General features: G+C 34.0%; 1 protein-coding gene across 1 annotated transcript; it reads right to left on the reverse strand.

Annotated features, from left to right (window-relative positions):
- Nucleotides 1–3,410: 3,410 nt before the first annotated feature.
- LOC130614654 (uncharacterized) lies at nucleotides 3,411–6,689 on the reverse strand. Its single transcript, XM_057436089.1, has 2 exons — nucleotides 4,990–6,689; nucleotides 3,411–4,069 (listed from the first exon to the last, which is right to left on the reverse strand). Exons 1-2 carry the CDS (start codon nucleotides 5,462–5,464, stop codon nucleotides 3,987–3,989), a joined length of 558 nt encoding a protein of 185 aa, XP_057292072.1. The 5' UTR covers nucleotides 5,465–6,689; the 3' UTR covers nucleotides 3,411–3,986.
- Between the last annotated feature and the right edge of the window lie 6,989 nt (nucleotides 6,690–13,678).

A 13,678-nucleotide genomic window follows, 5' to 3' on the forward strand; every position in this document is an offset into this window, starting at 1 on the left:
CTATTAAGATTTCTTAAAAAAAGTGTTGATTTCATGCTACGGAACATATTAACATAAACATCAGCCAGGTACAATTTTCAACAACAGAACCCTGGTAACGAAAATGCTAGTATATCTTTTTTCTTAAATTTTAGCAATAAAACACACACGTAATAAATGCTCCAAATACGTATTACCTTGATGTAATAACAACCACGATCCCACGCCCTGTACGTACGCATTTCACTCTCATATAAAAAAACGCTACAAGCGCTGGGATCGAGGTTGGATATAGCTATTGTATTTTAATGTCGAGAGATGCATAACATTTTACTTCGATAATTAATACATAAAAAATTGAGATTCGAAAATCTTAAAGTCACTTTTTTTCACACAGTAACTGTCGCTGGATTGACTCGTCTCGCGTGATGTAAACTCTTTGCACCAGTAAAAATAATATTATTTAGTATTTATTGCAATGAGAATGATTTATAAGGATCAATCAACAACTCCGTATCTGCTTTCGGCGACCGGTTGGGAACACTACATACCAAATTAATTTTAGCAATGGTTGATTCCTCTATAACTTTTACTCGCATTATTAGGTACACATTTTACAAATATAAAACCTGAACTCGACCACAGATTAACCAAAACGTGTTCTATCGCAGTGAAAAAAGGTTAATGTGGGTTGAAGTGGCTGTGCTATGACCCCCGGAAACATAAAGGGTAAAAATTTTTGGAAAGGGTAAAATGTCAAAAAAGTTTGTCTGAAGACTGGGTTTGTCTCAATTTTTTCGTCCAAGATTCTACTTCCATTAATTTATAAACACTTTTCTTTTAAGTTTACAAACCCAGGGCGAATACACCATATGTTTAAACACTTTACTAATAACCTCAAATCCAGGGACAGTAGTGTTTTATCAAAACAGTGCGATAGTCCCTGGGTATGAAGTAGCTTTTATATTACTGCAAACATCGCGATATAGATCGACCAGAAAGAAACAAGTTATTTCAATTTAAAAATTGCTTGACAAACTCATGTTTTCTTTTTATTCCGCCATGTTTCCTTTTTCTTAAATAATATCCGTTTGAAGTAAATTTATTCACTTCACAGCCGCTCAAATAAACAGGAAACAAAAGTTCAAAACAAAGTATTTTGAAGCATAAATAGTTTGACATTTAGGGGTTGGAACAGCAATTAGAAATAGTTGACCACGTAAGGCGGCTCAGTTCTGTTGACTGGTGTGGTTAAGTGTGGAATGATGTGGTTTTAACAGTTTCTTTTCCAGTCCCCCTGTCCTGTACAATTTTAATTAAACCATTCTTAAGTATCTGCCCGCGAATTAGGATTATATTTGACATGTCTTGATAAGACATCATTAGCTTATCTTCTTGCTTGAAGTAAACAAAAAATGATATTATCTTTAAATTTGGTGCAGCCCCAACTTGTATTTCGTCACCAGTCTATCGTACCTATTATACAAACTAGTAACATTACGCCTTTACAACCTCGTTCACAAGCCCTTTTCACTCGTTTCACTCCCAAAGCTTTATTTAATTCTTACTCACTCAAAATATAATCAAGGAGATGTTGTGAAAGAAAGATAACCTTGGACCTTATGCCTGAAGAGAAAGATAGGATCTCTTAGGTAGATTTTAATATCCAAGCTTATGGAATTAACAATGTAATTGTTCCTCACTTAACTTTGTTTAAACCGATAGATAACATGGTTTCTTTAAAATTTCCACCGCGTGTTGTTAATCATTCGACAGGGGTTTTGTATAATTGCTCTCTGTTTGACCTCTTCTTTAAAACGAGGCGTAATTGAACAGTTTGCAAGTTTGAAGCACTTTCCGGAGGTTGAAAAAGAAAATTTAATTTAAAATTCTTATGTCCACTGTTTTTGGATACTTTTAACAAAATTTAAAACGTAACAAAAATAATCAGAAATCCGACATTTTAAAACAAACTCGTTTTCGGGTTGATGATAAGAATGAAGCAGGTGAACTCTGAAATTTTAATACAGATACAAATGATTTGATAAAAGGCTGTGGGTGAAATTAGTGTATTTCTAAATAAAGAATCCGCTTCGCACCCACGCGCAAGTGACCAAGAAAGAACTACCAATAAATTTGCGTCAGAATGTGGAGAAAACAATTTGTAGAGAGAAACAGTTTTCTTATTTCAGTTCAAATGATTGATATATGATCATTCCAGGAATGAAGGGCAGACATTATAAGATGACACCAAGAAACTAATTCTATTTTTTACTTTTAATTACACTATTGCTAGTCTTCAAAATTGCTTTTTTGAATAATTTGATAGTGATCGCTCCGTAATAACGACTCGGGGGCCACAAGACCCTGAGGATAAGGTTGTCTTTTTTAGTGAAAGAAAAAGGGTATAAAATTTTTTGCTCGCAAAAAAAGACAAAAAGAGTTTCTAAATATCTGTTCGGCACATTAGTCTGTAATCCTTTTGTATTTTAGTGTGACCAAAACAGGGCCATATTCTCAACAAATCTATCGCTTTAAAAATATTATAAACAACCCGAGATTTAACCAAAGGTTTTCAGTTCTTTTGGCAACAGTCACTGTTCACCTTGTTAGGGGGGCTTTCAGACATTGTTGGCTAGTAACAATTTTTTAATGCTTGGTAGGAAATTTGAGGTTGACTTTCACCTGTAGAATAAAAAAATTGGGGGAGAGGGGGAAAGGTTCTCAATATTCTGACAATTTCCCTTACAAATGAAGTGTTTTTTTTTTGCGAAAATTTTAACGCGAATTTGTTACAAAATTACAATTCGCGAAAGTTTTTTGTCGCAAAATTTCACAACTTTCGCATCTTTTTACTTTCACTCTTCGACAGATTCTTAGTTACAATGCTCATCAGAGAGATTGCTTTATCTGGTTGGTCTGCCGCCTGAAGCCGTCTACTGTCAATTAATGACCCCAAAATATCAGTAGAATTAAACAAGCCTTGATCTTAAGCAGTTATTGTGTGAATTACTACCCATGCAGTGGACACTGTGTTTTGTGAGCAGGTGAAAAGTGTAAGGCTTAAGTTGATTTATTAACTAGCTGAGTTGAAATAAATTTTTTCAGGAAAATGAGACAGTTTAAAAATGGTAGCTTCCTTAAAAGTTCTTGCAGCAGCAGGTAATATAATAAAGGCTTTTAAGGTTCAAATCTTTTGTCTGCTACAATAAACAGAATCAAAAGTTTTAACGATAGACTACATTCTCCCTATAACATCAACATTGTTCAAAACCAGAAATACGCATCAAATAAACCGGAATAACATTCCCTGTTTTTTTCCTTTGGTTGATTGATAATCTAATTAGAAGGTGTATGATAGTAGTTATTCTGTTGATATAATGGTATGTTGTAAACACAACTGATAACATAATCATACACAAGTGAGCAAAACAGAACAGAATTGTCATTTTCTAAAAACGGCCATATACAGGAAATACAATGCATTTGTTTCCCAATAAAACTTCACATTTTCTAATAATTTCTTTTTTGACAACATAAATAAATTAATAAATAAATAATATCAACACAGAAAAGTATAAACAACAATTTGAAATAATTGAGCAGATGATTAAGCCACATCCGCTTTGTCTCTGCTGGAATTGCGACAATAAGGCGTCCGCCATTATTGTTAATGAGAGATGGTTTGTATCGAGACAAGCATTAACCAGTTTAATATTCATAACCTGCGGATCTAAGATACAAATTAACCAGATTTGATATTCTGTTTTCAGGTAGCTAGGGGGCTGCCTCAACGCTCATACCAAAGTATCACCTTGGTATTTTAAGTTGATTGAACATAGCATTTTTCATAGCAAAATGTGGTTCTTGCCAACGTTTTGAGATTCCACATCATTTAGATGTCTAATTGTTAAAATTTTTACCGATATTGTATGTCGATACAAAGCTTTATATTACTTTATTCACTGCACATGCGTTAATAAGTCTCCTGTAATATGTCCCGTGTTTTACGTCGATGAAATCACACTGTCGTATGCAGGAGGAGAAGTGTCCAAATAACCATATGATGGCAAAGAAGGAGAGTTCGCACCTAGAAACAAAATCAACATTATTTGTCAATTGCAAAATAACATAACAAACTATATTGAAATAGCCTGGTTACATTTCGAAACGAGGTTAAGAAATGACAATGAAGTTTAAACATTCGAGAATGCATTCTGGGAATCAATCACAGTCTTTGGCTGTGGGAAAGTGCCAGGTAAAAAAAAAAAATTTATAATGTGAAAAATTGCTCAACATTGTTCAGCGGAGACGACTAGACATTGCCAAAAGAAATAATCGCGGAAACTGACTTGTTTTTAAGCCACCATAAGTTGCGAAATTTTCACAAATCTTGCCAAAATGGATATTGCTAAAATCCTTAATATGTTTTTAAGCGTGTCCTTAAAGGATATTACAAAATGTTCCATGATCTTAAATCTTATATAATTTTGCAATTTTTAGCACTTCCAGAGCGCATCATTTTCTAGGTGCTTTAGGATATATTTACATGTGATAATTAGATATATTAAAATATTTTATTACCACGTATAATGGGGAAATTAGTCAGAAAAGACTTTTTTTATTACATATTATATAATTACGCCTTTGTTTAGAATGTACTTTTTGCTGGCATCAGTTAAATGAAAATGCGGTGGTTTCTTTGTGGATAGTAGTCTATATAGGTCGTTAATAAATTCTTGTTATTTTTGTGGTAATATTACTACGGGCTTTTCTAATGAGAACGCGGAAAGAATTGTTGTGGTAGATAAACATAAATATCAAGAAACAATATGAAACAGACTGTAATATGACCGCCATCCAAAATATTGCTACCACTAAGAAAATTTTTTTTACATTTACGACATTATAATCGAGTTGTTTATTAGAATGGCGTCAATTTCCCCGATGTCGTTATTATGTAACGACGTTTTAGGAGACGATGCCAAATACAAAATGATTTAAACTTACCTAAATAAACAACCGACTCTTCGTAGCTCGGTAGTATCGGTAAAATAGAATTTCTATGAGACAAGTCCATGACAGACATGGTTGAAAAACTATGTATTCTTTGTTGTCTAGCAACATGATTTCTGCTCATGATTTCAATATCGGTCAGTAAATCAAGTGCCCCCAGCTGAGCATTGTTCGTGTTGTCGCTGGTGTTATTGTTTTTAGGACTTTCATGGTATCGCCTTTCAAATACGATAGACACAATAATGAAAATAAACCCAACAATTATAACTACGGGTCCGATGTTTTTCGAGTATTTAATAACATCCGTGTTCACACTGCCTTTATTTTCGTATTCAATATCCTCTTCTTCTTTTTCAGCATCATCTTCGCAACAGCGTTGATCAGCGATGTGACCATAGATAGTGAAAATAAGTCCCAGTACTATAAATAGCAGTCCAATTGATTTAGAAATTGCTGGACACCTTAACATTTCTCTTTCAATCTTATGAGAACAAAATTATGTGATATAGTGGTGAGAAAGTTCTTCTTTGTAGAATATCTTTTCTAATTTAATCAAATCAACCAAAAAAATATCCACTTATACGCAATTTTTATGTATGTTTATATATATAATGTTGATTCTAATATATTAATTATTTGCTTCTCCTCTGCATCCAAGTGTGTTTTCCTAAAGCGCCGAGAAGCAACACACATTTGACCAATGGCGAATAAGTTATGAAATTATAATAATGTTAACATTCTTTTTAACGAGCTAATCATTTTCCTTGTTTTAATTGTGGTGCTTCCAGCAATGACTAATGGAGCGGTAATTATATGACAGTGTGTGATGTCATTAATTGTATTTCTGTTTATTTGATTATCTTTGTTTTGTTTCCCAGAGTTAAACCTAATTTACGTGAAGGCGTCATCAAACGTTTTTGAAAATAATAATGGTCGAAAAGATTGATTTGGGTGAGAGTAAGAATGCAGGTGATAAACACGAGATGAAGTCCGGTAAATCTCCACAACACCTCCTCCCCTCCTACCACATCTCTTGTATTCATTGAGGGATGTATAATGAATACAGACAATGATTCCGGCCGGACCACAAGGACTAAAAAATATGGGTAGCAATGATAACCATTAGAAATTTACTAACAAAAATGATTGTATGAATCCACGAGCTGCAATATTTCTGATAGGCTTTAATGGTTAAGTAAAGTTGTTGTTAAAAGACAGAAAACCGTAGGAACTAGACCGTTACAGGTACAGAAATTTATTTTGTTTCTTTGGCGCGCCTTAATCACATGTCCTAGTTTTTTTACGGGTGTATCATCTTACGACTCATCACAAGTCGATAGAATTGGCCCTTCCACCCACCCTTAGATTAGAATGATATTTGTAGGATATATATTGAGGAAAGAAATATATACGGTAGATATATAAGTGATAAAGAGATAAAGATAATAATAAATAAAGTTATTTTCGTTTGAGGTATGAATTAGAAAATTATAGAATTTAATTAGTCACAATGTGATTGTGGCAAACAAAGTCTTTTTTTCTATCAGGAGTCATTTTTTGCTATCATATGAGGTGTTAAAATACGGTCGAATTTTAATCAAGTATTTTGACAGGGTAACAGACGAAGAAAATACTTTCCCATACGTTCCCTTTTCTGAATACCGAAACTAGTGCTTCCATGCGTATTACAATCTACATTTGCGTGGAGTTTAAAAATAAATCTGATTCATAGTATTTACTCATTCCACTGTTTTGAAAAAAAAAGTAGGAAACTCACGGGGGTTAACGACTTCTATTTGACCTTTGCAGGAAGAAAGATATGGCGTTGGCTTCAAACAAACAGGTATATATGCTAAATAAACAATGAAACATTTAAAGGTTAATGATACTCAATTATTTTATTTGTAAAGTTTGTAACTTTTTTTAAAGGACAAGTTTTTAGTTTACAAACCATAGCTGGTACATATTAATTTAAAAACAATCTTCATATTAAATGTAAGAATATTGTTTTTAACTTATATGTATTAAAAGAAGCGTTAAAACTATAGACTAATAATTAAATATCTTCCATTTAATCATTTAATTTAACGAACGGCATATTTACCAAAAAGTAAACTGCAAAAAACATCTTCCCTGGACAAAGTTAAGTTGAAGAAGGTTATATAAAAAGTTTATTTAAAAGTAAGGGAAAAGTCGGGAAATTAAATTCTATAATTTTCTAATTCGTACCTCAAACGAAAATGCGAGATAGAAATGTAGAAACCTCTATAACAGCTCTCTTTATTTTTAGGTACTGTTTACACTGGTCAATGTTAGGGTTAATGAAAAACTTAATTTCAAAATTTATGAAACTACATGGACAGTGTTTAAAAACGCATTAAGAACACAAAAGATTGTTCTTTTCTTTACTCAACCTTCAGAAAGCCTAAAAATGGTTTGTATTGAAAATTTAGCCCACATGAATAGATTTGAAAGAGAAGTTTATTTAGGTCATAAACTGTATACTTCTTCGCAGAAAAATAAATGTACGTAAGTAATTAAAAGTATCAACATCCCAAAAAACACGACGAATTTTTAGAAATGTACCTGATATTAATTTATGACAAAAGTTAGTTTCAATGGTAAGATCAAAATTTTGTAGTGTAAAACTCTTGGTAGGTAATATCTCTTGGTAAATTAATTCTTAAAATGCGAACATCAATGGACAAAGCATGCAGTTTTGTGTACTTTTAGATTTTTAAGCTCTACCCTTGCCTTTACTCTCCCAAAACAAACCCTCTGCTTTTAGAACACCCAAAGCCCCGGTTTAAATAGGGTTAAGGAACTCAAAAACTTAAGAAAATCTGCGTCCACAAAAAAAAATTAAACTAAGTTTTTTGTTGACGTTGCAGCATCTGTCTTTTTGTTTTTGCAAAAATTGCACTTATGGCAATTTACGACCCCTGCTAATATTGCACGGGTTCATTTTATTTCTAAGGGTAATAATCACAATTTTTTGTTTATGTGTCTCCTGTATGTCCATGATGGTAATAACAAGGTTGAATGAATAATGATTATAATTGCGTTCTTTATTGTCACGTTATAATCAACTTATGAAAGTCTCAGTTAGTCTGAGTTAGAAAAGTCTAAAGCCTGCATATATGCGGTTCTATCAAGAGAATCTTTAATTTTAGATTGCGTGACGGTTAACTGGTTCCCTCTTCCGTTAACATTTTAATTTGATTCCGAAAGAAGTCTAATTAATCATTATTTTTAACAATTAATATGAAGGTAATTATATGCTCTGTTTGTTAGAGTGCCAAAATATTTGTGCGAAAATATGTTATTTGTTGCTATGACTTCGGAACTGTTATGAAAAACGATTTGTTTTTTGCAGGTATAACCCAATTTGATTGGTCCATGTTAATTTTTATGGTTCCTCAACTTACGCAATATTATTGAAAGAAAGTTCCCTATAAAGAATAAGAAATATGTTTCTTTTTTGTTAATTGTCTATCTGAATTGCTTCATTGTCCGATCAAAGTATATTGATTATTCGTCTAACAGTTGTTACTAATTTAAAACACGCCCTACACAAGAATGCTGGGAAACGGTATTTAAAATTACGGTTCCACTGCAACCTTGTTCCTAGGGCTCTTTAGAAAATGAAATTATGGTTCTAGTATGGGAGAGATTACCGTGGACTATCGAAATCTAGTTTTTAATTTTAGAAAAACAAAACAGAAACTCCAATTTTTAGACGGTTACGAGTTGACCATCAAGACAATTTTACTACTTGCTGTCAAGTCGGACTGTTTTAGCACTTCTTAGTTCTGTTGATTTATCCACAAAATCATTCGTCTCTTGTACGAAACTGTATGTTGAAACATCAATCCTCTTATCTCACACACGCGGGCCGTTTTTGTACTCATTTGGTCGCCATCAACTGGTTGACACGCGGGCCGTTTTTGTACTCATTTGGTCGCCATCAACTGGTTGACACGCGGGCCGTAGTTGTAGTCATTTGGTCGCCATCAACTGGTTAACACGCGGGTCGTAGTTGTACTTATTTGGTCGCTTTCAACCGGTGCACACGTCCAAGACCCTAAGTATTTTTGTTTTTGTTTTATCTTAATTTAGTTTGTTATTGATTGTACGTATTTAAGTTTATTTTGTTTTGATCATTTTGCATTGTCAATCAGGACATTCTGCACAATGCCACTCACTTTACTATAGATAGGCTCGCTGTCCACAATGATGTACTGTCCACAAGGATGTATTGTGCACAAAGATGTGCTGTCCACAAAGATGTGCTGTCCACAAAGATGTGCTGTCCACAAAGATGTGCTGTCCACAAAGATGCACTGTCCACAAGGATGTCCTGTCTACAAAGATGTACTGTCCACAAGGATGTACCGTACACAAGGATGTGATGTCCACAGGGATGCACAGTCAACAAGGATGTACTGTCAACAAGGATATACTGTCCACAAGGATGTACCGTCAACAAAGATGTACTGTCCACAAGGATGTGCTGTCCACAAGGATGTGTTGTCCACAAGGATATACTGTCCACAAGGATGTACCGTCAACAAGGATGTACTGTCCACAAGGATGTACTGTCCACAAGGATGTGCTGTCCACAAGGATGTACTGTCCACAAGGATGTGTTGTCCACAAGAATGTACAGTCTATAACGATGTACTGTCCACAAGGATGTACTGTCCACAAGGATGTACTGTCCACGAGGACATTTTACTAGTTTTGTCACAACACGTGAGACCACTTTATTGCTGGCTAAATTTGTTTATTAATTTTCATTGCGTTTTTATTTCTTGTTTTTACTAACAAGCGCCTTTAAAAGGGAACTCTAAAAGAGGGGGGACAGGGGCCCTTATTTAAATATTTTATAATCATAGAAGCTCGTCACAAAAACGAACTTTTGTAAACAAAACTAGCGTGATAACAATAAAATGATAGCTTAAAAGTTATTGATATCTTATCTACGACTATGCTTTTATGTTTATCATGATTTAAATCAAGTACATATTATTTATTTGTTGCTAAGTTGAACAAATCAATCAAAAAACACATGTAACATTTCCTTTTTAAAACTAGAGGCTTTTTAGATATTGATCGCGCTTATCAGACATATAAAGAAAGCCCCCACTAGAAGGGGTGGCATTTCTATCCTCCTACGTTTAATAAATTACTTTTAAAACAAGGCGAGCTTTTATTAGAGGGATGCTTAAAAGTGGGTGGGCGGTAATAGAGGAAACACGGTACTGTAATTTAATCATTATTATAGTATCATTTCATCACATCTTTGATCACAATGAGACGTTCTTATAGCATTATTTATAACGTCACCTCAACGGACAGTTACGGATGAAATGACGGTGATGGCTTTTAAACAATATAAACCAATTTGAAAGGAATCTTTTCGTACCGTATCCATACGGCGAAAGATCTTCTGAGAGCTCTATGGTGTCCGCTATAGAGAGATTTCACTGTATTTACCATATCAGTTTCACTATGTAGTGTTATCAAAGATGTGTGTGTTGAAATAAGTGATATCATGTTACCCTATAATCCTGTTCAAAATATTATTAGAAAACAGGTCAAATTTTAAGACCCATATCAGCCAATTTCGCTTTAACATATCACTTTTAACCTGTCGATGTTCACTTGGCGCTGTTCACAGATTTAGATTATTTCGTCAGATCCGAAATATTAAATGCAGCATATCGATATTTTCCCAATTTTCATAAACATTTGGACCTCAGTGTAAATAGGGTCGTGACAAGCGAATTTTACATTTTTCGTTTGAACACTGTTTCTCACAGTGTTTTTGTAATGCAGACTGTTGCGGATACAGATACTCCATTTTTATATATTTATTATTTTTAATATTGACGAAAAAACTTCCAACCTACACCTAGCTAAATAGACAAAGATTCGATTAGATTCTTAGTCCTGCCAATACATGCGAAACGCTGTGAAAGACCACTGGATTGCAATCGGCTGTTGGCTCAAGCAAAACCCTGAAGATGACACTATAGTTAATCTTCTTATTGTAGAGAGTGGGTGTACCACCAAATTTAGGAAATTTTACCACCCACTTAAATTTTTATTAAAACCTGCATATTAGAAAGTAAATCCACCCACTTCCTATAATTGAATTTTTTCAATTATTCAGTTTAAGAAGAATTGTCAATAGAATTGAAAAATAAAAGAAAAAAAATGTTTATATTTTTATAATAGTTCAAAACATAATAAGGAATACAAATATATACATTTAATATAAGAACAAACCAAACAAACAAAGTAAAGCGCTAGAGGCCGTGACATCAGGCAACAAATCCAGGGGAAGAGGGTTCTGGTAACGAAGGAGAGGGTGTGTTTAAAGGAGGTCTTAATACACAATTTAATGGGGTAAGAACTCTTTTACATCCTTCACCCATGCCCAGCTATTGTTGACCATAAGAATAAAAATCCACTACACTTTCATTTGTTAACGCTGTCCGAAGCTATAAATTTCTAGGGAATTAGCACCCCTCTTCCTCATCTCAAGCCTGCCCCTGAACAAGCTTCCCAATCCAAGACAATTATAGCACTTTTTGTACTTGCTTCTTCCCTCTAACTTTTCAGCTTTGATTTATCTTCGGTCAATTATTATTAGCTGCAACTTTAACAGCACCTTCACAGCAAAATGGGGAGCTCTACGGTTTCAGAATATGTTGTGTTTTACATACATAACATATTCTGACACAAAAATACTCTGATTATGTTAGGCGCAGGAAAAGATGCTAGATTATTATTATGAGTCGTAATTTATTATAGGAGAAATACAGTATCAAATTTTGTGACGCAACTAAGAATTGCATCAGAAACCTTGCCAACATTAAGAAAAAGAATTACTTTTTTTCTTCCTCAAAACAAATAATTCATGAATATGTTCCCCTCAAATAAACCATACCCCACCCCTTTCATCATCACTATGTTAGCACTTTGGTAGGCCAAAATACATCGTGTAGTGATGAAAGGGCATTCGAGATTATTATTAAAATATTTAATCTCGTTCCCAGGGATGGGGATATATAGTGACAATTTGTTAATTTTTATTCGATTTCATTTCCGTTCTTACAGATAGAATACACACTTTGTAATCATATGTCACAAATCGATTTTCGGAATCCATTGATCCTACACGTTTTGAAATTTCTCCAAAGCTGAACATGTAGGTGGAGAATGACAACATTTGATCTCGTTTAAGTTAAATGCAATCCTGTTTGCTATGATTGAACTTTTTTCTTTCTTTTTTATTAAAAAACTTATCTTGTTTATTCTCAAACGAAGGATCACGTAAATCTACGATAAAGGATTGGGCAAAAGGAGCCGCACAATGTGAGCACCATAACTTCTGAAGTGTATTTATGAAAGAGTGATCCATCTATGTCTTTTTCTGGGCCACTGATTGCAACTAAAGTTAGAAAGCTAACTATCCAACGTTTTAATCGCTATTTTCTCGTTAACAACTTTGCATTCTCGTCCCCAGGAGCTGTCTTTATTGCTTGCTCACCTTACAGCAAATATGGCAAGAAACTCTGGGAATGATGTTGGGTTTTGCGTGTTATGTTTTTTAGGTGATATAAATTTAGGTATTATGATCATACATCAGCATAAAATCTTAGATGCAACAAGTCACAACAAATCACAGACATGATATTTTTGCAAACAGCCGTTTTTAGACTTTTGATTAAATCTCCAAGTGGCTTGATCCGAAGTTTGTTTTAATATCTTGGATCTAACCAAATATTCGAAGACTTTAGTCCATTTACAGATAATGAAAAATGTCGTTTATCGATAGGGACAGTGTTTAAAATTGTTTAATAGGGAATTATAGATTTGGAGGAAGCAGCTTCATGTGTCAAAGAGAGAAAATTGATTGGCACTTTTTTTTCGTAACACTCCGCTAATAGTATATGCAAATAACCATTGTTGTGCTACTTAGAGCTAGAAAATTTGCGACTGCTATTTTTGTCCACATAATACGTACAGTATTTATGAATTTATGAAATTTTTAAGTTGACTAGGTGGCATTGGGGCATTTTGCAGAACAGAATATATGAAAATCAAATCCACATACTCCTCTAATCGCGCGTAATGTCACATGCACCGCGTATAATGTTACATGCACCGCCTATAATGTTACATGTACCGCCTATAATGTTACATGCGCCGTGCATAATGTTACATGCACCGCGTATAATAATACATGCACCACGTATAATGTTACATACACCAAGGATAATGTTACATGCTCCGCGTATAATGTTACATGCACCGCGTATAATGTTACATGCACCGCGTATAATGGTACATACACCACGTATAATGTTACATGTACCGTGCATAATGTCACATGTACCGCCTATAATGTTACATGTACCGCGTATAATATTACATGCACCGTGTATAATGTTAAATACACCACGTATAATGTTACATGCACCGCGTATAATGTTACATACACCGCGTATAATGTTACGTGTACCGTGCATAATGTTACATGCACCGCGTATAATGTTACATACACCGCGTGTAACAAATCACAGCATATGCGAAATGAAATATATCACTTAAGGCAGGTACGGCGTTCCATATTTATTTGCCAAAACCGATAATAAAAATGGGGGCTAAG

This window comes from Hydractinia symbiolongicarpus, chromosome 11, assembly GCF_029227915.1.
Source record: "Hydractinia symbiolongicarpus strain clone_291-10 chromosome 11, HSymV2.1, whole genome shotgun sequence".
Lineage (NCBI taxonomy): Eukaryota > Metazoa > Cnidaria > Hydrozoa > Anthoathecata > Hydractiniidae > Hydractinia > Hydractinia symbiolongicarpus.